At 43.5% G+C, this 27507-nt stretch overlaps 1 protein-coding gene and 1 pseudogene across 1 annotated transcript; both read right to left on the bottom strand.

The window, feature by feature from the left end:
- Window positions 1-3820: 3820 nt before the first annotated feature.
- LOC115113952 (pancreas transcription factor 1 subunit alpha) lies at window positions 3821-5128 on the bottom strand. Its single transcript, XM_029641887.2, has 2 exons — window positions 4431-5128; window positions 3821-4324 (listed from the first exon to the last, which is right to left on the bottom strand). Exons 1-2 carry the CDS (start codon window positions 5029-5031, stop codon window positions 4125-4127), a joined length of 801 nt encoding a protein of 266 aa, XP_029497747.1. The 5' UTR covers window positions 5032-5128; the 3' UTR covers window positions 3821-4124.
- A 7367-nt stretch (window positions 5129-12495) lies between these two features.
- The window catches only part of LOC115114444 (disks large-associated protein 1-like), a 115056-nt pseudogene continuing 100044 nt past the window's right edge, over window positions 12496-27507 (bottom strand).

The following is a 27507-nucleotide window of genomic DNA, read 5'->3' as shown; positions in this document are numbered from 1 at the left end:
CCGCCTCTTCCTTTCAGACAGGAGTAGCCCTGGAGTTTTCCATTTTCAATCGTAACATCTGCTTAATCTTACGGATCAAAATATGGAGACAAAACATATGTAATGGAGATTTGTAAAATCCTGGTAATGAGTTATTAACAGGAGAAAACAATGGCTCAGAATGGAGAGAGCCTTACGGTAACAAGAGTCGCCAAATGAAGCGCCTGACATTTTCCTTGTTGGTAAATGGAACCTGTTTGAACGCCAGGTGATGGTAAGAAAATCAATGTCCTTAGGAGCCAGGCTAGCTCTAAGTCCTTTTTTCTACTTGAAAAAAATAGCAGACATACATTTAATTGGCTTATCAAGGCACAGCAAAAGGCCGCAGTCTAATTGCCTGCAGATAGACCGGGGGACAAAACGAGATTGAATGTTTGCTGGATCGTAATAAAGCTTTCAATCCAAGTGTATCATTGAAAATGTGTTTTATTATAACAAAACGTCATGCTTTACAGTTCCCATATTGTATCTAGACAATGGTTTGGGACATTAAAGACGAGAAAACCATGCCAACACGTATTGGAGACATTGTAAGGACCTCTCTCTTTGCTTGTTTTAAGCAGCTGCTGTCCAGGACCCAGAAGCACAAAAATAACAAGTTTGAAATACCAGGTGCATCCTATAAGAAGGTCGACGGGGATGGATATGTTACAGCCTTGGACATGTGAGTAATAAAGATATCATTTGGATTGTAAGGCGTCTCCACGCCATGTAAAAGGAGAGGCGCCTGGGCAGCGCGTTCTCTGGCAACCTCGCCCTTCCCTCCATGGGTCTCTGTACTCATTAACCCGGGCCAAGTCCTACACTCTTAGAAAAAAGGATTCTGGATAGAACCAAAAAGGGTTCTATGCTCGCTTTATATATAGCACCCCCATTATGTTTTATATAGAACCTAAATTGGGAACCCTAATATATAGAGCCATTTTGGTTCAGTGAAGAAGAAGAACCCATGGGGTTCTGATCAAAGAACCCTACAAAAGGGTTATATATAGAACCTTTAGAGATGTCATATATGAAGCAAACTTTTTGGTTCTATCCATAACCTTTTTTTCTAAAAGTGTAACACCTGTTGGCTAGCCAAGTCCTAACATCCAGAGTACCACAATAATCTATTTTCAATTATCACTGGTATGTGCATATGTTTTTCAATCATAATGTTGGGCCATTTGAACATTTTGGCGCTTGGTGCGAAAGGATTTATAAGGCTACCCACGAGGTTTACACTGCCCATGGGGCAGACTCAACTGGTGTTTGTTCAACCTCAACCTCGCAGCTGGTACCCCGATGCCACCATGGAGATACATTAATGAAAACGCGGGAGTTCGGGGGATTTAAAGACTCTGAGGCCATATTTTTATGCGCGATAATCCAAAGTATGAGCAGATTTACAGTTTATGAGAATCTTATTAGGCGTCCTTCCCAGTGCTTACCATACGCTTATTTGGGGATTATTATAGTATTATAGACAATGAATATAATGCATTTAATCATTTTACTTTCATCTGATTAATAGAGATATGACTGAAATGTGTTGGATATTATAATGTAGCCTACTTTCATGAAATAATATTCTTAGTGGTTGGTTTTCCAATATAGCCTAATTATTTGTAATTCTAACACTTGTCATTATTAACTTATCACAGCTTTTTGTTTTATATTTCTTCATATTTTTGATCTTCTACAATGTATGCTGAGTTGCATGCAAACTGATGCGCATAGGCCTGCGCTTGGTCATGGACACCCGTGTGCGTAATTTCTATTTTTTTGCAACAACTTTTAAATGGTAAAGATAGACTATATATATGATTTTTTTTAAATACACAAACACGTGTTCATTATGAAGAGTGTCGATATAATTGACAGTGAACAATGTCATAACACATCCATAAACCTTTTTTTTTCCAAGAGGGCAGACAGACAGACCGACACCGTGGAATTACTTGGGTCTATACGACTACCGCGCTAATAACATAAGGCTGTTTTCTATAGCTTGTGACACATTTACTGACCATAAACTTGCCTTGCATGCCAAAGCACCTCCGCCAGTCTGCAACAGGTAGTCAACGGCTACCCAAATGTTATAGGGAATTGCAAGCCTTTTCAGTATCACTAACTTATTCTGAACCAAATTGGAGCTTGGCATGGTTTTCCAATGTTTAGCCGAGTAAGAAAAGGAATAAAACCTGTCAGCCTGTAAATGGTGCTCTTTTAAGCCTTTGCCAAGACCAAGCACAAGAGTGACAAGATAGAGACCCAAGTGTTTCACTGCTTAAGCCCTTCCCTTCCGCTTGATTGGTATTGCACCAAAGGATGTTTTGAGGGGTTTTGAACTGTGCTTGCACACAAAACCACAATCGCTCTATAGCATTAGGTGCGACCAAACAATGATCCTACTGTTGTTTTATTGTTCTCTGCCACTTCACCAAATTAAATTTAAATGTTGCCCCCGACAAAATAGATGAAGACCAGCTACAAGACTTTCTGGGTCCTTTATTAAGTTTAAGGCTGACTTGCGAACATTTGACTTTCTAATGAATGTAATGAGATTACATGGTCTCTTGTGTGGTGTCTAGAACGCGGATAACTGCGTTGTTAATGAGGCGGTAATGCAATAAGAGATGGGATTATAGGTCGGTCCACTGAGATTCCTAAAAAGCACATGCACTGAAAACTTGTCAAAATATTGAACTGGAGAGTTTCAACGTAGAAAAAAGCACATATCTCATTATTTAGGAACAAATTCGAGTAGGATAATAATATTATCCATAACAATAATAAAATAACTATGCATAATAATAATAATAACAATAATAACAATAATACTATTACTACTAATAATAATAATACTTAGAAGAAAATAATCGAAATACAAAGACTAATCCAGAAAATGAATATACCTTTCTCTTTCCCCATCCGAAATGCAAGTGTTATCCGAAATGCTCTTAGCCAGATGGTTGAATGAATGTGTGTTTGCAAGTTTGGGCATAGGCATATATCTGGGCTACCACTACATAAATGGGGGAGAGCTGACGTAAAAATGGCAAGGGAACACTTTGGAAGGATGCCGCTACCGCGGGAAAATGTTGCCTTGAAGCACCTGCAGCACATTGAAGAAAACAGCTTTTACAGCAAGCAATCGGTTTAGTCATGCCCCTTTAAACAATATAGTAGACCAACATAGTACAACTATGGTTTATAGCTGCAGGCCCTGGTATTTTAAGCCATTGAATTGTATCTGCATGTTTGTTTTCATTTACATCTGCTTTGCATACCCAATTTAGATTTTTTTTTAATGAAGTTTGTTGGTGTATATAAGTTACATTACTAAGACCTACGCAGGTCACAGCTTTATACAACGTAGGCCTCTAGAAAATGAGTTATCAGTCTCCATCATCAGATACCCAGTATAATTACTATTTGCTAATTAAGTACTTGCATATGCGGGCTTGGGTTGAGAGGCCCAATACGTCATGCATTTAAACTTATACTGCTGGATATCACTGACTTTCAGGTGAACAACCACGTTCTAAAATATAACTTTAGTTGACTTATTGATTAATGCATGTTGATTGATTGATTGATTGATTTATGCATGTTGATTGATTGATTGATTTATGCATGTTGATTGCTTGTTGCACTGTTGTTATGCATAATAACTTTCCTTTTATGAGTATGATCTTCAACACATGGAGTTAAAAATGACATGTTTTGTATGTGAGCAGGAGCCTATGTGGAGGAAAGTGGTATAGACCAGACAACACAATGTATTCATAATTTAAAATATACATTTATTCTCAGATTGCATATAAATATAAATTATTTTAAAATTTATTATAAAAATAGTTTGGTTTTCGTATATTCATCAATGTTAAATTATATTATCATCATATATTATCATGAAAACAATTAAATACATTTTGCTACATATAAAATGATTGCCCAGCTGCCTTAATTAGGAGAACATTGACAAATATATATTTACACGTAAATAATCAACGCTAAAGACAACGTTATATATTAACATGGATTTACAATGTGTGTATAACAATACGTTCTTTTAGACATAAACATAACATTTATTGGGCTCAGGTTAAGCTGAAAGGAGGCTCGTTTTCAATGTTGTTCAGGGAAGGTTTCATGTGCAGTTTTCGTGGGTCCTCGGGTGTCCAAACTTTAGCGGTTCTAATGATGTTCTGGTCTTTCAGCTGTTTCTCGTCTGTCCAGGACAGAGAGTGGCCGGCAAGGGGAGGCAACCCGTAGTCAGGGTCACTTGGAGACGGAGATCCTGAGAAGGGGACAAATTATTAGTAATGGACAAGTCTTTCACAAATGAGTAACAATACAGTCCAAAATTAAGTCATTATCATTATCTAACCATATGGAAAACTTACTTGTTCCTCTGTGGCAAATTATAACTTTTTTGGGTTGAGTCGGTGCTTCACTGTCGGAGTTTCGGATGGGCATGTCCGACTGTACGAGCTCAGCGAGGAAGTTGATGTAGCCAATGGCCAGGCGCAGGGTATCGACTTTGGAGAGCCTCTTCTCGTATGGCAGAGTGGGGATGTGAGACCGGAGTCCCTCGAAAGCATCGTTAATGGACTGCATCCTCCGCCGCTCCCGGACGTTGGCAGCCTGCCGTAAATGTTGCATCTCCATATCGGATCTCATCCGCCTCCGCCTTTTTAGCATCGGGACATCTCCTCCCATCTGAGGCGACAGCTCTGAGGTGCTGTCAGTGCATTCATACGAGAAGGTAGAGGAGGAGGAAGAGAAGGAAAAGTTGCCAATTTCACAGTAGTCCCCATCGTGCGCTAACCTGCTGTCCTTGTAGTAATCTTGGAAATGGCTGGTGAGAAAATCGACATCGTCATCTAGAAACTCGTCGGTGTCCAAGTGGTCCCTGGAGGACTGGTCAGTAAAGAAATCATCCTCGTCAAAATAAGGGGAAGAGAAGGAGTCCAATCCTGTAAATGTATCTAAGACAGTGTCCATTTTTTTGCTGTTGTTTTCTTGTTGCCCAGTAACAACAAATTTGATCTTTGCGCTGCCTCTGGATGCTCAAGAGATAGTTCAGTTGAAGGCTGACACGCGAGGACTCTTATAACTACATCCACAGTCGCGTGCCATTAAGCAAACGCGTCAGCCAATCAGCGTTGAGTATACACTACACTCCGCAGCCGAATGTGCACCTAGAGATAATCTCTTACCACTCCGCCCCCCTCTACCGCGCAGTGTTTACCCCCCTCCTGCACTACATGGAAAACCGAACACAGGGCTAAATAGGCAACAAAGCATTACAGGGCCAATGACCAACTAAGTCCAAAACATGCAGCCACCTTACATTGTAGCCTACCTTTAAATCTTTACAATAATTTTAAAGAAAAGAGAAACCCACACTCTAGTCTTGCAAGTATCATTATTTATGTATTGAAGCTTAGCCCGACGCTCTTGGCCTTCGTCAGAGCTTTTGTGGAAGTTTGTATTTGAGCAAGAGCAGTGTAGTGTTTTTTATTTTATCTGAAGTAATCGCCCTATTCCCACCCACCTGCAACGAGAACTCAGAGCGGTAGATTCTTTGAATGTTGATTCAATACAATTATAAAGGGATTTACTTACAGACTAAGTGTCCATATCTGGTTGCATGCTTCCACAGCAATATATTATTATTATTAATACTATTAGGCTATTATTACTATTAGGCTATTATTACTATTAGGCTATTATTACTATTTGGCTATTATTACTATTAGGCTATTATTACTATTTGGCTACAATAATAGTGTAATAAACATCAGAGTCTTTTCCAAGGCTCCACGTCTTAATGATCCCATTGGTCTTTTGTCAATGCAATCTAAATCTGTTTCATCTTATTCAAAACCTACTTTTCGAGCTTTCAAGAACATACAACGTCTGAATTGAAAAGGCTTATATTACACTTAATGTACCCTTGCATCTATTGGGACTGAACAATGTGTAAAGTGAAGAAAAAACAACATTTCGATACTAGCCTAATTAAAGGGTCGAGCAATAACACCCCAGATAACAATAACACCCCTGCACATCTTAAAGCAGGTACCTTCCTCATTCAATAGCCGACCACTCATGCCTGCAGCAAACTGTAGAGCCCTTTGGTCTGATCACTTCATTACTAGGCCACCCTGCTATATTGGAGGATTCCAATTCCTATTAGAACCCATAGAACGCAGAGCAAAAAAATGTGCATGTCATTGGAATTAAAAGTAATTTTAGTGTTAGACAGGCAGACAAAATGATGTGTTCGTCAATCATAGGTTTTATGACGCTGCTCTGCCTACAAGTTGGCTCTACGCAGTGGACACTCGCTTGTTCACGCCGTAACAATGTAAAAATATACTACATATTGCAATAGGCTATTCCAGATAAATCGTTAATTTGGTTTGATCTCACGCAAAGATAAGGATGCAATCATATCCAACACCGATAGTGCAACAGGTAGGCCTATCTAAGGTAGGTCTAGTTAAATATTGGCATGGGGTAGACTATTTTTTTAGCAAAAGCATGCCGAAACAGAATACCAGGCATCGCTTGCACAATGTTCAAAACTTGCATAATTTAAAATCTCGTTTACATTTTTGTTACCGCTTTCACATTTAAGGTTGAATTCACATGCCTTTATCTAAAAATAGCCCATTTCTAATATAATATAAGGTTTGTCTTGACCATGTGTGCTGGAATAGTTTTCATTTTCAAGGAAGGTTTATGTATTAAGCTATTGTTAGTTTTTTCTAGACTGCAGAATGTTATAAAATAAGGATAGACCTGGAATTTAAAACAACATTGCTTAGTTACCTTGGCTTATATACATTAACGCGAGTTCTGAATGTGCATAAAAACGTGCTCAACATGGGATACCAAATAGACCATACTGCAAGAAAACTCGATTTAAATCCTTCAGGTGTTCAGCACCATAATAACAATCCTTCAGTCTAAGTGGTTCTACGAACATAAATAAATGCACCAGTAAGGAGACCGACTGCCCACTTATGACAGCAAGTATGGTTTTATTATGGGGAAACTGGTGACAGACAAATGGCAGTGTGGCCTCACAGTGAGCGTCAAAGAGGGTGTTTGTCAGACACCTCACAACAAATTACGCCGGTACCTGAAATATTGACTGGTCGGAGTCTATAGGACACCCCCATTCAGATTGAGATGGAGGGGGTCACTTTGTTACTTGAAGGCGAAAAAAAATATTTGAATGTAGGCTATGGGTCTTGCGCCTCGCCGCAAGCTGCTACACGAGGCAATAGAGGCACAGTCCGTGGGAATAACGCCACTTGCGCCTTGAGCCAGTCAATGCAACTCGTCCCATAATAATGAGCGCTGCTGCTTTGCACCTTGCATGCGCATTTTGTTATAGTTCTATGTGAGTTTGATTTTCTTGGAATTTAAACACGCTGATGTTAGAAGAGCTAAAATAACATATCATATATTTCCACATATCAAATATATTTTGGAATGAGACTGATATCAATCCATGATGAAAATAAACAACACATTTGCTTTAGTCATACTGGCTTAAATAATATTTTCGATTTTATTTATTAGTTTACATTCAATATATCAGCGTTATAAACTGGTCCACTAGTCTGCATGATTGTCTGTTGGGCCAGACTGGTACCTGAGCGCTGACTGGTCGTTAAGCAGGACTCTCACAAATTGCTCGCAGACAGGACCGTGACCGTCAACGTCACACGATCAATTCACCAGTGTGACAAAGCTCAGTGCCAGCGGACGCTGCAAAGCGAGCGCTGGCATGGGAACAGCAACACTTGGGTCTCTTCAACAGACGGCATAATGGTGAACATTATAAATGAGATGTCGTATTGCGAAGGTCATGGTGTATTACAATTCATGGTGAGGGAGGGCCAGTGATGCATGATTCCAAGACTCGATACGCGTAGGCCTACAGTTTAATTGTAGATTTTTCAAAGTAGCTTTACGCTCAGTAAAATTCTAAATTCACATATACTTACTTGCTGTCTGCTGTTGATAAAAAACGTTATGGATATTGAACATCTCTTTCTTGGAGACCGAAAAACTTACTCCAGTGCAAATGGTGGACATAATCTTCACAGTGGAGAGTCAAGATAAAGCCATGTAAATTTGAGTATGCAAAGGATTGGAGAAAATCAAGATAACATTAGAAACTAAACGGATTCAAACCGATAAAGAACTTGGAATGACGTAATAAATCTTACACTTTGCTAAGGAAGTTTGCAAGTGCGATGGAGCGCACATTTAGCCTATAAAACAAGAAATGATCAAGATACAATGTATAAATTGGGTTAAGAAAAGGTGCTATAAATATTTATGCTGAATATGAGCCTGAAATATGAACGTTCTCAGGTGACCATTAAGCCTATGTCTCCAAAGCACCTGCAACTAGTGAATTCATACTAACGCATTTTACCATCACAAGTCCACACAAAACGAATAGTGACAGTCAACAAGATACAGTTGATACTTTTCCCTTTCACGTTTCCATTTTAAGACTCACAGGTTACCCAATGTAACCCCACAGGATATCCTGTGGTGCTGAAGTCAGCCCCGCACCATAGACGCACTTCCAGCCTTGTGCCATGCATTTGCTTTTATTCTGCTCGCACGCTTTTCTTTTCATCTCACATTTTTAGTGACCTGGTACCTGAAAAGCTTGCTGGTAAAGTGCCATTGACTACCACAACCATGCGTTTTCATGGCCTGATTGAGGAGGTCAGATGTCAGTGCGAGCTGGATGCGCAAGATGCCGAACACTGGGGATTCCCTGGGAATCCCACCACATGCGCCCTGGCCACTGAAATAGCACGCGGGGTGCTCGCTCTCCAGATTGCCAGACAAATTAGAACGGTGCTCATGGGGTCTGGAGAGACTTGAGTCATTGATAGCAATGAATGCACACAACGTTCTTAAAATAATGTCTTGTTTAAGATATTGTCTTCCAATTTTCACCTGACATACGGTTTAGGCATTCTCTGCTCACCAAGTGCAGCATGAATAACTTGGTAACTAAATGCCTGAAGGCTTATAATAGACACAGAACGCAGAGTCTTGTTTCTATGATGTAGTGTAGATTATCATTATTCTGATCATTTCCAGCAAATCTGATGATTAGCCTATGATTCAATCAATTAATTAAACATTTAATCGAGGCAGTTTAACAGGCAGCGAAATGAACCGCTAATCAAAGCCCCCCAATGCCCCCTCCACCCACACACCCTTCTTCAGTCGACAAAATATTAACATAAAAATCGCTTAAGTAATCATAAATATATCCTCAAAGAGATTAAGGAAGATTATTGATTCACTATTCCTTGGCCTAATTGATTTTTTGCTCTAATCTGAAAGTCTCTGACCGGAGCCCTGGGGTGGTTATGGCTATTCACGCAGGGAGAGATTAGGGTAGGGATATTCTAGCGTCCTACAAATCTTTTAATACAACGCGGGAAACCTGATGCTTCCTGTCTGGGTTGGTCTGGTTTGCAACAAATCTGTCAGTCTGTTTTATAAGTAGCCAAGCAATAGCAGTTTAGTCAATTGGCATTAAATGAAAAGTGAATAACTACCTCGACATCTGGGTAACCATTTGATACATGGTACATCAACATTGGGTTTTTAGAATGGTGATCTGTGTTTAATTTCTAGGTTTACCATCTCTCCCCCAAAGCGTCAGAGCTCAATCACAGCGTCAGACAGACAGACAGACAGATAGACAGATCAAGAGACATCCAGGAAAAATAAATACATGTCCATTAACCACATTGGAAGTTGATTAGTTAAATCAGGTGTGACATAGGCTACACATATGAGCTACTGGGACAAACAAAACCATGCACTTATGTAGCTCAGGTCATGTCTCACCTTCCCAAAGAGACAGCTTCAAATGCCTCCTTCATGTTTTAACACTTTTAACTTGGAATATGATTATGTTTTGCCAGATACAGTATGTGTGGGATGCACATTTTGTGTGGAAAATAAATACATTTTTGCATTGGCTATTATTTGATAGAATCTTGCACAGGTTGTTATAACAGTATTATCAACCTATAATTTTTTACTTAACTGCAGGTAAATTGACACATTTTACAGCAACAACCTAACTAAAAGTTGAAGGGTAGAGTAGACCATTTGAATGACCCAATTAGCCTTATAACTGGGAATTAGAGCACAATCTGAGCACTCATGTTGAGAATCTAGCCAGGACACTGGGATTAAATCACTAACTCTTGGGATTAGTATCGGATTAGAGGTTTTAGTGACCACAGAGGATCAGTACAGAAAACCCTGGGGTGTTGGTGTAGAGCGATAAGTGCACCGTACTGGCCCTCCAATACCAATACCAATACCCAGCAGCATCTGGTCTCCGATCTAGGGATGGACCAGACCCAACACGGTTGAGTTTCAGGTTGCCCTGGGGCAGAGTTTAATCCAGATCAAAAATGATTCTGTGTTAGATTTTAGATTCTGCTCCCCAATAACCCTGGCCCCCAATGGTGGAACAAACTCCCTCACGACGCCAGGACAGCGGAGTCAATCACCACCTTCCGGAGACACTTGAAACCCCACCTCTTTAAGGAATACCTAGGATAGGATAAAGTAATCCTTCTCACCCCCCCCCCCCCTCCCCCTTAAAAGACCTAGATGCACTATTGTAAAGTGGCTGTTCCACTGGATGTCATAAGGTGAAAGCACCAATTTGTAAGTCGCTCTGGATAAGAGCGTCTGCTAAATGACTTAAATGTAAATGTAAAATGTAAATAACCTCTGTTCAGCCTCCTTGTTCAAAAGGAAACAGAAAGTTAATTAATATTTTAACCAAATGTCATGGGATCATTTATTTTTTTTATTTTTCCTTTATTTAACTAGGCAAGTCAGTTAAGAACAAATTCTTATTTTCAATGACGGCCTAGGAACAGTGGGTTAACTGCCTGTTCAGGGGCAGAACGACAGATTTTGTACCTTGTCAGCTCGGGGGTTTGAACTTGCAACCTTCCGGTTACTAGACCAACGCTCTAACCACTAGGCTACCCTGCCGGATCATTAGCATGTGCTTGACTGTATCATATGCTATATCATAGCATATGATGTGATATCATCGGAAGATAACTAATTTGAATTTCTCTCAAAATGTTATCAAAAAGCAAGGAGGGACCAACATACTGTACACTACATTGCAAAAAGTATGTGGACACCCTGACCTCAACCTCATGGAATACCTTTGGGAATAATTGGAACGCCGTCTGTGAGCCAGGCCTAATCGCCCAACATCAGTGCCCAACCTCACTAATGCTCGTGGCTGAATGGAAGCAAGTCCCCGCAGCAATGTTCCAACATCAAGTGGAAAGCCTTCCCAGAAGATTAGAGGCTGTTATAGCAGCAAAGGGGGACCAACTCCATATTAATGCCCATGATTTTGGAATGAGATGTTTGACGAGCAGAGGTCCACATACTTTTAGCCATGGTGTGTAATTTAACACAGCACAAGGTTATTTGAACCTAAATAAAACATTTGGACAAATTGACCCCTGGTGTGACATTTAACCCATCTCCTCTCCCTTATTTTGACAGGCAAGTTGTGATATGTTCATATGGATATCTGAATATGAATTATTGACAAATCATGCAATTTAAGTTTTACACAAACATATAGTTTTGAGGTATAGTTCCTTTGGATGAAGTAATTTAAATCAAAATGTAGTAGGCCATTTGTGGGATGCACCTAGTAAAGCTGCAGATATAAATTTAATGTGAAAGCTGATGATTTTTAATCTACACTCAGATAAAAAGGTGCTACCTAGAACCAGAAAAGGTTCCTCAATTGTCCCCATAGAACCCTCTAAAATAACACTTTTTGGTTCCAAGTGGAACCCTTTCCCTTATACAAGTTTCTAAGTATAACCTTTTTCACCATCAAAGGGTTCTACCTGGAACCAAAAAGGGTCATCCTATAGGGAAAAACTAATATCAACTGTTTCTATGAGTGTCGGTTTCACAACAGAAAAGTGTCTGTTCTAGCAATATACTTTAATCTGAGCATTCGGTAATGTTTTCTAGGAACAAGCCACTGTTGTTTCCTGCCATTGAGGACTCATGGTGGTCAAGACGGATGTCATCATAATGTGCAGGCGTTACACACCTGTTTGCATGTCAAGACAATAGCATGCATCCAATTTCCTCTACATTTTGGTCATCTTTTTAAAATGATCTATAAATGGTATATATATATTTTGTAGTTACAATATTGCAGATACATTGCAGTTTTTTGGTCCAATAATGGATCATAAATGCTAAGGCATCACATTGAAGAAAATCTCAAAATACATCAGTGCCACCCAGTGGTTAAAATAGGAAAAGCACATCAGGCTGACCGAAAAATTGAATCAGTCAATGGAAATGAATACTGGTCAAGACTGAGAACAGAGTTGATAATTATTTTATTCTGTGTTTATCATATGTATGCACATATACTCTCTATAGAATACAACATAAGATCAGAGTAGCATGACAGACCACTGAACAGAAACAGTAAAAAAAAAAAAAAAAAAATCATCAATAAATAAATAGTTTGATAAATAAACAGATGAATTAGGTATAGATTTTATAATACTAATATTGTGTCTGCATGCTTACTGGAACATCCTCATGTATCACTTCTGTACAAACACACAAATGGTTATTTTCAAGTACAAGTGGTGTTTTGACTATGTACAAAATGTTCATGAGGCTACTTGACCGTATTGAAGAAAGGCCAACATGTCAACCGAGGAAATCAGGAAGCACTTTAAGAGACCCACAACCACACACACACTCACCTCTAAACACTGATGCACACAAAACGACACGCACACCCACACCCACATACTGGCATGCACACACGCACGCACAAACACACGCACATGTCAATAACACACACACACACACACCACCAGCACTAGGAGACCCTGATTTGACAGACTGAATTTCCATCTCTTCCTGAGAAATAACACAGAGCTAAGCCTGCTGGAGCATCACACTGGCCCACTTGGGATTGAACTAATATACCCAGAAACAGTTTACTAATAAAAGTAAACCACTGAACTTGCTACTGGAAAAACATTGTTAAGAAATAAAACGACTTGCATTCTTAGTGTCCCTCTGTTTTTAGGGTATTTCATATTGGGTGGCTCATCATTGCAAATATCCTCAGCTGTCACAAATCCACTTTAGACAATCATCAGACTTTACAAAAGGGAAAGCAGGATTAGTTGTCCTTGTACCAAGAATTTCTAAAACGTTTAAACAGATATTTCTCTAGAATAAGCAACTATGTCTTTACAATAGACAGCTTCAGCATAACAAACCAACAGAACTGGCTACAGAGAAAATGTTTTTGTCTCAACTCTGATCTTCACAGATGGGATTTCAAAATCAAAGTGTTCATTTGTTTTACACATTTACTTCATCTGATTTCAAACAAATATTGCTTATGCATAATATACCCTGTTCATTTGCCAATCATGTCACAATCAAAGAAAAAAGATTCAGAGGTTTGAATGGGACATGAAGCAAGGCATTCTGTTTGGCCCATGCTTAGGTGAAAATACAAAGAGCTAAAGAAACCAAATGCTCAAAGATAATTATTATTTGCTTTCTGTTAGGATATCAACAGCTGTCTACATTGATTAAGAATGCTATACATTTCACAAGATCAAGGTGTATGTTACACAGGTGTGGGTAAAAGTGCTCAACTTTTTAAAAGAAGGATCAAGAAGCGGTCCTCTTCAGGCGAGGATCCATGTTACATAGATAGAAACAAGACCAGGATCAAATTTGTGAGAGACAGATAATAATATGTAAGAGAAACAACTATACCGGTGGCATTTCTCTTCCCATTACGGACAGAATAGTGTGATTATATTACAAATACCCTGCACTTACCTATCAGTGGGAGTAGGTCTCTGTGTTTGTGTCCACAGGAACCATACTTTTAAAAGCTTGTGTGTGTTTACCTGTGTGTTTGTGTTCTAGCGGTGTGTGAGGTGTACTGTAAGTGAATCTGTGTGTGTGTGTGTGTGTGAGCCAGGGTGTGTGTGTAGTGGTGAAGATGTGCTTGCCATGGTGCTCATAGCCTGGTTTGGGCCTCGGGGATGTAGATCTCGATGCTGTCTGCGCTCTCAGTGGCTGAGTTCTGCCGTACCGACGCAGCTCGCTTGGCAGCCATCAAGCGCTTTCGCGCATCCAGCCTCTGCTTCTCGGAGCTCTCCAGGGACCTATCTCGGGCCAGGGGAGGCTGACCTTTTGGGGGTTTCTTTGGCACAGGAGGAGGGATCCGTTTCTCCTGAACAGGGACGACAAATAGTCAGTTAGCCGCCTCCCAGGGGGGAAGGGGACAGGAGCGCAGACAGCATTTGCACACCTATAGCAGCACACGGCTAGCGTTACAGATAGACAACCACACGCGATGCAGCGCATGAAGTACGGTGGCCCAGCGAGGTCAGGCCTCGTGGCGCGTGGCAGATGGAATGACTTCTCAAAATCAGCTCACTGTCGACAAGAACAACAAAACAAAAACATGGAGAAGCGGTCAGAAAATCAAGAGTATAAAAAGCAACAGCCATGATACAGTACAGTAAACACAACTCCACTGACTTATATGCAAACATGACAGGAAAATGGCAACATTCAACATCTTTCGGGTGTGAGGTTTTTCTCTGTGTTAAAATGTGATTGTGTTCAAAACTATTGGGAAGGGAAAGGGCATTCCTAGTCATTTGTGCAATTGAATTGCATTCAACTGAAATGTGTCTTCTGCATTTAACCCAACCCCTCTGAATCAGAGAGGTGCGGAGGGCTGCCTTAATCGACATCCACGTCTTCGGCGCCCGGGGAAAAGGCTGTCAGTGGGAATAGTGTATATGTTGTAATGTGTGACTCATGCCATGTAAAGCACTTAATAAGGTATGGGGTACATCTAATAAACCCTCACCATCTAGACAAACGTCAGTTGTTGCCAAACCCCCCAAAAAACATTGATACAGTATGTTAATATAAAAGAATAGTGAAGTGACAACAGCGATACTAGACCATGCGATGAGTTACAAAGCTACTGATTTGTTTCAGCATGATGAGTGTGTCTCGGTTGGTCGGTATCATGATGTACTCTGTGTCATACACAGACAGACACTAGCTGGTTCTGGATGCCTCTTCTACCTTTCTCTCCGGGGGGTCCAGGTGCTTCCAGCTGTTGGCCTTCAGCTGGTGCAACTCGTCAAATTTCAGGCTGATGTTCTCGATGGACAGCTGGAGCATGTCCCAGAAACCAGCCAGGTCCTGAGAGATGGGCCGCGGTTGGGCGTTGGGCTTCTGGTGACAGAACAGTAAAGAGGGGAAGAACAAAACAGAGTTTTATCTCAGCTTTAATGTGAAGAACAGGGGGAGAGGGACAAAGGAAGCTGGAGAACCAGAAGAGTCACTCACCAGGTTCTCCTCACAAAGCTCCCGGAACTGCTGGAACTTCTGTGACATCAGGAGCTGAGCACTTCCCACGGCAAGCCTTATTTTCCCCAAGACTGTGGAGAGGAAGATCATGTAAACACAGAACAGATAGCACACACACCAGTGGAGGCTGGTGGAGGAAGAACTCAGATGACTGGCTCAGTGTAATGGCCGGAATGAGCCCACCTAATTGTACCTTGCACAAGTACAATGACACACAGGTACGCAGCACCAGCCTCCACTGACACACACCCACATTTGTGATAGGTAGTGGTATAAGAGCCTTTGGACTGGGCAGACTCACCGTCATCAGGCAGCTCGTTCTCCTGTTCATCCTGCTCCATCTGTCTGCACCAGCCCTCCATGCGGTCTGTCTCAGCCTGCAGCAGCTTGAGGAACCAGCGCCCATCCCGCTGACACACGGACCTCTGGACCCCCTCTAGGGGGTCTTCGGTCAAGCTGTCGATCCAGGGATCGGGCGGGGGCAGGATGGACGGGTCGAAGCCCACGTCATCGTAGTCGTCTGAGGTACAGGCGTGGTAGTGGTTCCCCGAGCCCTGGATGCTGACGGTGGAGGCTGGCGAGGTGGCAGCGTCGCGCGAGTACTGGCGTGACACAGAGACTGAGGAGGGCAGGTCTGTCTCTGGGGAGTCCAGGGCGCTGTCTAACATGTCAGGCATGTCCAGGTCAGCCTGTACTGCGGCTGTTACACTGTTGGAGCGGGTGAGCCGCCGGTATCTGCCAATAGGGGGAGACAGACATCAGTGCCCAGTCTGAGGTGAGCTGACCAGGAAAAACTCTGAACCCCAGTTTAAGCCTATATAGGGCCCAGAGTTTTTCCGGTTCAGATCATGTGGTCAGACAAACCTCACGCCCTGAATTTAATCCATTCTGATGGACAGAAGTTGTATTTGACCACATTTTGAGACAATCCATGGCACCATGAATGAACATCCCACATAGAGAGGTAGTGTGGGAGGTGCACAGAGACAGAGTGAGGGAAGGGAATGGGCCCTAGGCTGCAGTCATCATGAAGCAGGCTACTACTGTGAAACACCACCCACCAGCCATGACCATTCCTTTAGAGCGAACACCCTACACTACAGACACACAGCAGAGCTGTACAAGAACAGCCTCACCATGACCATTACTTTAGAGCGAGCACCCTACACTACAGACACACAGCAGAGCTGTACAAGAACAGCCTCACCATGACCATTCCTTTAGAGCGAGCACCCTACACTACAGACACACAGCAGAGCTGTACAAGAACAGCCTCACCATGACCATTCCTTTAGAGCGAGCACCTTACACTACAGACACACAGCAGAGCTGTACAAGAACAGCCTCACCATGCCGATGACTGTTGATGCTATATTTGTCCTGTACAACACTTAGGGTGGAGCAGAACACACGTAGGAACCAGGAAGAAATATACAATAAGGTTTATTACATGAATAATTTCACTCTGATTCATATTAAAACTCCCACAGTCTAGTATGACCAGGCTGCCATAGTGGGCGGTCAGTGATCCTCATTAACAGAAGTTGAGACACCAGCTGCAGCAGTCAGCTACTTTAAAATATTCCAGCATTATTTATCTAACTTCTATCTCCGTTATAGAACAAAAAAAGTGTAGAGAGTGTAGGCGTTTTAATTTGCCTCGTCAGACTGCAATTGCAGGTCAGCTGGAGAGGACGCAGCTGAAGTCACTGAAGAGTTGTCACTGGCGAGTCCAACAGACAAACACAACTCCCTCACTATTTTCCTTAAAGAGGAAGGGGGCAGGAAATGCCATAGTTCTAAATGTCTGTTTCACTAGCACAGCTGTTCCACTGCATTCAAAACCCTAGGCTCAGGCTTCTTCCCCCAGAAACCCCCATGACTCCCTTGATAATGGCCTTCATTTGTAAACGGATGCCCTTCTCTGGACATTCCCACAAAAGGTCTTGAAGGCAAGAAACAGTGAGTGACTGACATTCTGACCTGACTGAGAGGAGAGAGAGAGAGAGAGAGGGAGAGGGTGAGGGTGACACAGAGAGAGAGACAGGGAGAGGGTGACATAGAGAGAGAGACAGGGAGAGGGTGACAGGGAGAGAGAGACAGGGAGAGGTGACAGAGAGAGAGAGAGAGAGAGAGAGAGAGAGAGAGACAGGGAGAGGGTGACAGAGAGAGAGAAGGTGACAGAGAGAGATACAGGGAGAGGGTGACAGAGAGAGAGAGAGACAGGGAGAGGGTGACAGAGAGAGAGAGAGACAGGGAGAGGGTGACAGAGAAAGAGAGACAGGGAGAGGTGACAGAGAGAGAGAGAGAGACAGGGAGAGGGTGACAGAGAGAGAGAGAGAGAGAGACAGGGAGAGGGTGACAGAGAGAGAGAAGGTGACAGAGAGAGAGAGAGACAGGGAGAGGGTGACAGAGAGAGAGAGAGACAGGGAGAGGGTGACAGAGAGAGAGCGAGCCTCACCCCCTCTCGTTCTCCACCTGGACACCAATTGATTGGAACTTGGACTGGTCCTCCATCTCCAAAGTTTCCTCTTCTGGCCCGTCCACCTGGGAATAAAATCAGCAAAGAAATAAATGAAATAATAAAATATACATTTACCTCTCAGAGTCACTACAATATAGACACAGCGTTTCCCAACTCCAGTTCCCAGTACCTCCAAAAGAACACATTTTTGTTGTAACCAGGGACAAACATACCTGATTCAATACATCCAGGGCTTGATGATTAGTTGACAAGTTGAATCTGGTGTGCTTGTTCAGGGCTACAATTAAAATGTGTACTGTTGGGGGTAGTGGAGGACTGGAGTTGGGGAACTGATATACAGAACACCAGGCTGAAGTAAATGTAAACATCTACCACTAGAGGACAGTATAGAGCAAAAGTAGAACCACATCCTGTCAACTCTGAAAGGGTATGGGGATCCAGTCTCTCAAAACCTGGCTCTTGTATCACCTAATGCATTTCTTACCATTCCCATATCAGATCAAACTAAAAGTTGTTGTGAGGTAGCGTCTACCACAGACCTGGATGCCGATGGACAGCTGGCACTTGGCCCTCCTGGCCTGCTCCTTCCTGCTGTCCTCAGTGATCTGGGCCAGGGCAGAGGTGGTGGTGATGGTTATGGTGCTGTTTGAGACATGCTGACTGGCGGGGCCGTGGACCTGGGCGTTGGCCGCTTCGATGGCTGCCGTCAGGGCCTTCATGCTGTCGATGCTCTCCGTGGAGTTGGACAGGGCTGACTGGACGGTCATGTCTCCCCGGGGGTGGCTGTCCCTGTTCCCCTGGCCATGGCCATCCATGAAGGCATCCTGGGCCGACTCGGTGCTGCTCTGGGCTGTGATGGAGATGAAGGGTTTGGAGATGGTGGTGCGGGGCGGCACCGGGGGAGGGGTCTTCTTATAGGTGGTGATGCATGATGACACTGTGGGGAACCATGGGAGAGATACAGTACTTGTCAGGCAGGGGGATATTTAACACACGCACTCATAAACAAACATGCACAGTATGTCAGAGTTGCAGTATATCAAAGTATGAATGTATATTCTACTCTATATTCTACTGTCCCGCTGTGGACAGGTTCTGATGTTCTCATACATAGTCAAATCTATAGGTGATCAGCAGAGGACCATTATACTCACAGGTGTAGAGGGAACATGTCAATATCTAAAGTAGTAGTAGTAGTAGTAGTAGTAGAGGTATGTTGTGAGCCAACTAATACAAAGACATGGATAAAACACAAGGATTTTTTAGTCTTCTCTTTCCACCTTTATATATTTTTTTACTATGCTCACCCTGTTTTTAAAGTTTATGATGTGGTGTTTTTGTGATAGCTTACATAACCTATCAAAGAGTTAGTTACCTGCTCATTACAAGACAGAATAGTGTTATTACAGCAAAAATAACGAGGTGTTTAGTCATTTTTCTCTTCATAATGACACAACCAGAAGGTAAACATAAACCACAGTTCGGGAACAGCCAGGGAGTTCCATTCTCCTGTAGGTCAGCGCCCATAGTGCCGAACTGTAGGATGTTCAATTGTGCGACACATATTAGCAGACAGATACTCAGTATCTGTTCTGACTTTACATCACAGAGACAAACGCTATACTTATATCCACAGTACCTGGTGAAACACATCAATACAGGTCCAACTGTACTAGAAAAATGCTTTTCCAATGAGTTCTTAAAAGTATGTTTCACTTGTCAAAAGTATTGGGATCATCTCCAATGAGATATTTTATTCCATGGCAAGCTAACAAAGTCAAATCAAATCACATTTTATTTGTCACATACACATGGTTAGCAGATGTTAATGTGAGTGTAGCGAAATGCTTGTGCTTCTAGTTCCGACAATGCAGTGGTAACCAACGAGTAATCTAACCTAACAATTCCACAACTACTACCTTATACACACAAGTGTAAAGGGATAAAGAATATGTACATAAAGATATATGAATGAGTGATGGTACAGAACGGCATAGGCAAGATGCAGTAGATGGTATAGAGTACAGTATATACATATGAGATGAGTAATGTAGGGTATGTAAACATAAAGTGGCATAGTTTAAAGTGGCTAGTGATACATGTATTACATAAAGATGGCAAGATGCAGTAGATGATATAGAGTACAGTATATACATATGAGATGAGTAATGTAGGGTATGTAAACATAAAGTGGCATAGTTTAAAGTGGCTAGTGATACATTTTTTACATCAATTTCCATCCATTTCCATTATTAAAGTGGCTGGAGTTGAGTCAGTATGTTGGCAGCAGCCACTCAATGTTAGTGGTGGCTGTTTAACAGTCTGATGGCCTTGAGATAGAAGCTGTTTTTCAGTCTCTCGGTCCCAGCTTTGATGCACCTGTACGGATGATAGCGGGGTGAACAGGCAGTGGCTCGGGTGGTTTGTCACGCCCTGGTCGAGGTATTTTGTGTTTATCTTCATTTATTTGGTCAGGCCAGGGTGTGGCATGGGGTTTTTGTATGTGGTGTGTTGGTATTGGGATTGTAGCTTAGTGGGGTGTTCTAGTTAAGTCTATGGCTGTCTGAAGTGGTTCTCAATCAGAGGCAGGTGTTTATTGTTGTCTCTGATTGGGAACCATATTTAGGCAGCCACATTCTTTGTGTGTTTCGTGGGTGATTGTCCTTAGTGTCCTTATTCTGTGTTAGTTTACACTAGTATAGGCTGTTTCGGTTTTCGTTACGTTTATTGTTTTTGTAGTGTTTGTATTTAGATTCGTGTTACGTTTATTCATTAAACATGGATCGCAATCTACACGTTGCATTTTGGTCCGACTCTCCTTCACCACATGAGAACCGTTACATGGTTGTTGTCCTTGATGATCTTTATGGCCTTCTTGTGACATCGGGTGGTGTAGGTGTCCTGGAGAGCAGGTAGTTTGCCCCCGGTGATGCGTGGTGCAGACCTCACTACCCTCTGGAGAGCCTTATGGTTGTGGGCAGAGCAGGTGCCGTACCAGGCGGTGATACAGCCCGACAGGATGCTCTCGATTGTGTATCTGTAGAAGTTTGTGAGTGCTTTTGGTGACAAGATGAATTTCTTCAGTCTCCTGAGGTTGAAGAGGCGCTGCTGCTCCTTCTTCACAACACTGTCTGTGTGGGTGGACCAATTCAGTTTGTCCGTGATGTGTACACTGAGGAACTTAAAACTTACTACCCTCTCCACTACTGTCCCGTCGATGTGGATAGGGGGGGTGCTCCCTCTGCTGTTTCCTCACCTCCTCCCTGTAGGCTGTCTCGTCGTTGTTGGTAATCATGCCTGCCACTGTAGTGTCGTCTGCAAACTTGATGATTGAGTTGGAGGCGTGCATGGCCACGCAGTCGTGGGTGAATAGGGAGTACAGGAGAGGGCTCAGAACGCACTCTTGTGGGGCCCCAGTGTTGAGGATCAGCGGGGATGTTGTTACCTACCCTCACCACCTGGGGGGCGGCCCGTCAGGAAGTCCAGTACCCAGTTGCACAGGGCGGGGTCAAGACCCAGGGTCTCGAGCTTGATGACGAGTTTGGAGGGTACTATGGTGTTAAATGCTGAGCTGTAGTCGATGAACAGCAATCTCAGATAGGTATTCCTCTTGTCCAGATGGGTTAGGGCAGTGTGCAGTGTGGTTGCGATTGCGTCGTCTGTGGACCTATTGGTGCGGTAAGCAAATTGGAGTAGGTCTAGGGTGTCAGGTAGGGTGGAGGTGATATGGTCCACGACTAGTCTCTCAAAGCACTTCATGATGACGGAAGTGAGTGCTACGGGGCGGTAGTCATTTAGCTCAGTTACCTTAGCTTTCTTGGGAACAGGAACAATGGTGGCCCTCTTGAAGCATGTGGGAACAGCAGACTGAGATAAGGATTGATTGAATATGTCCGTAAACACACCAGCCAGCTAGTCTGCACATGCTCTGAGGACGCGGCTGGGGATTCTGTCTGGACCTGCAGCCTTGCGAGGGTTAACATGTTTAAATGTTTTACTGACTTTGGCTGCAGGGAAGGAGAGCCCGCAGGTTTTGGTAGCGGGCCGTGTCAGTGGCACTGTATTGTCCTCAAAGCAAGCAAAAAAAGTGATTTAGTCTGTCTGGGAGCAAGACATCCTGATCCGCGACGGGACTGGTTTTCTTTTTGTAATCCGTTATTGACTGTAGACCCTGCCACATACCTCTTGTGTCTGAGCCGTTGAATTGCGACTCTACTTTGTCTCTATACTGACACTTAGCTTGTTTGATTGCCTTGCGGAGGGAATAGCTACACTGTTTGTATTTGGTCATGTTTCCGGTCACCTTGCCCTAGTTAAAAGCAGTGGTTCGCACTTTCAGTTTCATGCGAATGCTGCCATCAATCCACGGTTTCTGGTTTGGGAAAGTGAGGTGTCTGTGGAGGAATGATCCATGAAGGGTGGCAGGATATTTATTTTTATTTATTTATTTTATTTCACCTTTATTTAACCAGGTAAGCAAGTTGAGAACAAGTTCTCATTTACAATTGCGACCTGGCCAAGATAAAGCAAAGCAGTTCGACACATACAACGACACAGAGTTACACATGGAGTAAAACAAACATACAGTCAATAATACAGTAAAAAAAACAAGTCTATATACAATGTGAGCAAATTAGGTGAGAAGGGAGGTAAAGGCAAAAAGGCCATGGTGGCAAAGTAAATACAATATAGCAAGTAAAACACTGGAAACACTGGATTTATGTTACCTCGATAGCAAGAGCTCTGTCTTGGCCCCAGGTTCTGTCTGCTTTGACAAGTACTTCAAAACGGACACTCTGACAGGACTGAATAAGTAGTATCGTGGCCTCTGCCCGTTGTTTTCTCTCTCCTTCCTTCTGATAACAGACGCACGCACTCATTTGATATTGCCACATCTGAAGCGAACACACTTTTATGATAGAAATTTGGCTCATTTTGGGGATTTCATTTTAAAACATGGTGTGAAAAAGAGTAGGCCTCATTTTTAGCCTTGACAAGGAAAATAAAAAATCAAGATTGTTCAGAAACTATGCAAAATGTTAATATATTCAGTAATTTCCTTTCAAAACACTGTCTTCCATCTATCCCATTTCCTCTTTCAAATACGACAATAAAACTAATTTCAAATCTACATCCTGTATCTCAACGGCTGCAGTTTTATGCCATTTCTTAAATTAGACAGACAAAAGAACCTCATCTGAAATAATTATAAGTAGAGGCAAAAGATTCTGTGGTAGCCAGCTACTGTATTTTCCATGCGTGTTCTCCTGTAGATGTTTTTGATAAGTGATGGCTGGCAGGGAGCACACAGACACACACCAGCTCTGCTCTGACTGAGACAGTGGAGCTCATTAGTGTGCGCAGTGTGATCCCCTCTGGCCCCGGGACGCCCCTGGCCCTGCAGCTTGTTTCTATGCCTGGAATGGGAACTAACACTGTCTCACAGTCCTGAGTGATTTTCCTGTTATCATCTGAAAATGTAAAGCATGATTGGAGGTCTACAGTCAGTTTATGGGAATTTGATGTGATGGGTAGAGAAGCACAGAGGCACTTTCTCTAGTTGGTAGGCTGAAGATATTACTGCAACAACTTGTCTGTGGGTGTGTGTGTGTGTGTGTGGTGTACGTGCATGTGTGTAAACATTGACGACCATAAGATGACAATTCCCTGTATATTCCACACACATAAAACATATATTAAATAATAGTCGAAGGTTCCTCCAGGGTTGTGTATGGCCTTTGACAGTGGAGGAGATGGTGGCTTCAATATTTTCTTATCACATTTTCCTTTTCAGTACACTGTAAAAAACAAGATTCAATGTACAATTGTAAGGCAACCAGCTGCAATAGGTTTGAGTTTCCCCAAGAAAATGTTCACACACAAACTTTTTGTTGTGAGTTTGCGCAACAACATTTTTGCTTAGCAATCTCACGATCCTATAGCAGCTGGCTGCCTTACAATTATACATTTACATTTTTTACAGAGTTTTGTTTAAGCAACTACGGTGGATGCATAAGCAGACCAGCCCAGTACAGTACAGCTCAGTTTGGCTCAGCTCAGGTTAGCTCAGCAGTGTGAGAGGGTATCAGTATGATGAGATGTGTAGCCTTGTGTTGTTGTTGCCAGGAGAGGGAGAGCAGCCTCCTCAGCAAAGCCAACTAACCCTGGTCTTTCTTAGAGAGCAGCCTCCTCAGCAGAGCCAACTATGTCTGGTCTTTCTTAGAGAGCAGCCTCCTCAGCAGAGCCAACTAGGTTGGGTCTTTCTTAGAGCAGCCTCCACAGCAGAGCCAACTATGTCTGGTCTTTCTTATAGTGCAGCCTCCTCAGCAGAGCCAACTAACCCTGGTCTTTCTTCGAGGACAGGTCCCCAACAGAGCCAACTAACCCTGGTCTTTCTTAGAGGACAGGTCCCCAACAGAGCAAACTAACCCTGGTCTTTCTTCGAGGACAGATCCCCAACAGAGCCAACTAAGTCTGGTCTTTCTTAGAGAGCAGCCTCCTCAGCAGAGCCAACTATGTCTGGTCTTTCTTAGAGAGCAGCCTCCTCAGCAGAGCCAACTAACCCTGGTCTTTCTTAGAGAGCAGCCTCCTCAGCAGAGCCAACTAACCCTGGTTTTTCTTAGAGAGCAGCCTCCTTAGCAGAGCCAACTAACCCTTGTCTTTCTTCGAGGACAGGTCCCCAGCAGAGCCAACTAACCCTGGTCTTTCTTCGAGGACAGGTCCCCAACAGAGCAAACTAACCCTGGTCTTTCTTCGAGGACAGATCCCCAACAGAGCCAACTAAGTCTGGTCTTTCTTAGAGAGCAGCCTCCTCAGCAGAGCCAACTATGTCTGGTCTTTCTTAGAGAGCAGCCTCCTCAGCAGAGCCAACTAACCCTGGTCTTTCTTAGAGAGCAGCCTCCTCAGCAGAGCCAACTAACCCTGGTTTTTCTTAGAGAGCAGCCTCCTTAGCAGAGCCAACTAACCCTGGTCTTTCTTCGAGGACAGGTCCGCAACAGAGCCAAATAACCCTGGTCTTTCTTAGAGGACAGGTCCCCAACAGAGCCAACTAACCCTGGTCTTTCTTAGAGGACAGGTCCCCAACAGATCCAACTAACCCTGGTCTTCTTCGAGGACAGGTCCCCAACAGAGCCAACTAACCCTGGTCTTTCTTAGAGAGCAGCCTCCTCAGCAGAGCCAACTAACCCTGGTTTTTCTTAGAGAGCAGCCTCCTTAGCAGAGCCAACTAACCCTTGTCTTTCTTCGAGGACAGGTCCCCAGCAGAGCCAACTAACCCTGGTCTTTCTTCGAGGACAGGTCCGCAACAGAGCCAAATAACCCTGGTCTTTCTTAGAGGACAGGTCCCCAACAGAGCCAACTAACCCTGGTCTTTCTTAGAGGACAGGTCCCCAACAGATCCAACTAACCCTGGTCTTCTTCGAGGACAGGTCCCCAACAGAGCCAACTAACCCTGGTCTTTCTTAGAGGACAGGTCCCCAACAGATCCAACTAACCCTGGTCTTTCTTAGAGGACAGGTCCCCAACAGAGCCAACTAACCCTGGTCTTTCTTAGAGGACAGGTCCCCAACAGAGCCAGCTAACCCTGGTATTTCGTAGAGGACAGGTCCCCAACAGAGCCAACTAACCCTGGTCTTTCGTAGAGGACAGGTCCCCAACAGAGCCAACTAACCCTGGTCTTTCTTAGAGGACAGGTCCCCAACAGATCCAACTAACCCTGGTCTTCTTCGAGGACAGGTCCCCAACAGAGCCAACTAACCCTGGTCTTTCTTAGAGGACAGGTCCCCAACAGATCCAACTAACCCTGGTCTTTCTTAGAGGACAGGTCCCCAACAGAGCCAACTAACCCTGGTCTTTCTTAGAGGACAGGTCCCCAACAGAGCCAGCTAACCCTGGTATTTCGTAGAGGACAGGTCCCCAACAGAGCCAACTAACCCTGGTCTTTCGTAGAGGACAGGTCCCCAACAGAGCCAAATAACCCTGGTCTTTCTTAGAGGACAGGTCCCCAACAGATCCAACTAACCCTGGTCTTTCTTAGAGGACAGGTCCCCAACAGATCCAACTAACCCTGGTCTTTCTTAGAGGACAGGGTGAATGACACTGACACTGACAGAAGATAATCCATCTCAGCCACACAATCAGTCTCCATTTCACGGACAGGCAGCACAGATATGTGTGTTCCCTCCCTACCGTAAGTAAGGGGCGGCAGGTAGACTAGTGGGTAGAGCTTTGGACTGGTAACCGAAAGGTTGCAAGATCGAATCCCCAGCTGACAAGGCAAAAAAAATATGTCATTCTGCTCCTGAAGAAGACAGTTAAAAAAAAATATATATATAATAATGATTTTAAAATGTGGTTGTGTGTGCGTTCTCTCCCTACGGTAAGTGACTGTGCGTTCTCTCCCTACGGTAAGTGACTGTGCGTTCTCTCCCTACGGTAAGTGACTGTGCGTTCTCTCCCTACGGTAAGTGACTGTGCGTTCTCTCCCTACAGTAAGTGGCTGTGCGTTCTCTCCCTACAGTAAGTGACTGTGTTCTCTCCCTACGGTAAGTGGCTGTGCGTTCTCTCCCTACAGTAAGTGGCTGTGCGTTCTCTCCCTACAGTAAGTGACTGTGTGTTCCCTCCCTACGGTAAGTGGCTGTGTGTTCCCTCCCTACGGTAAGTGGCTGTGCGTTCCCTCCCTACGGTAAGTGGCTGTGTGTTCCTCCCTACAGTAAGTGGCTGTACAGTAAGTGGCTCTCCCTACGGTAAGTGGCTGTGTGTTCCCTCCCTACGGTAAGTGGCTGTGTGTTCCCTGTGTGTTCCCCTACAGTAAGTGGCTGTGTGTTCCCTCCCCAGTAAGTGGCGGTAAGTGGCTGTGTGTTCCCTCCCTACAGTAAGTGGCTGTGCGTTCCCTCCCTACGGTAAGTGGCTGTGTGTTCCCTCCCTACAGTAAGTGGCTGTGTGTTCCCTCCCTACGGTAAGTGGCTGTGTGTTCCCTCCCTACAGTAAGTGGCTGTGTGTTCCCTCCCTACGGTAAGTGGCAGTGCGTTCCCTCCCCACAGTAAGTGGCTGTGTGTTCCCTCCCTACAGTAAGTGGCTGTGTGTTCCCTCCCTACAGTAAGTGGCTGTGTGTTCCCTCCCTCTCTGCTACAGAAGAACAGAGATGGACGATGTATAACACTTGAGAGCCATGTTGAATTCTTCATTTCTTGCATTCAGCCATGCAGGCAGTGTAGGTGGAAGTATGTACTCATGTGAAATGTGTCGTACTGTATGTTTATACGTTGCAGGGGAGAGAAAGCTCATTAGCCAAGTCGTCTTCTAATTAGGACCGTCCTACATAGAAAACAACAACAAACATGGCGGCTCACAAAACACTGTTGCTTGAGTTATTTAGACTAATCTCTACCTTTGCTATTCTCTGTCACCAGCACTATGTGGGAATGTACAGAATTAAGACTATGAGTAAGGAGCCAAGAGAACAGATT

Source organism: Oncorhynchus nerka, linkage group LG9b (genome assembly GCF_034236695.1).
Source record: "Oncorhynchus nerka isolate Pitt River linkage group LG9b, Oner_Uvic_2.0, whole genome shotgun sequence".
NCBI classification, from domain to species: domain Eukaryota; kingdom Metazoa; phylum Chordata; class Actinopteri; order Salmoniformes; family Salmonidae; genus Oncorhynchus; species Oncorhynchus nerka.
Note: the sequence above shows the minus strand (reverse complement) of the source record. Positions and strands in the feature narration are given on the sequence as shown.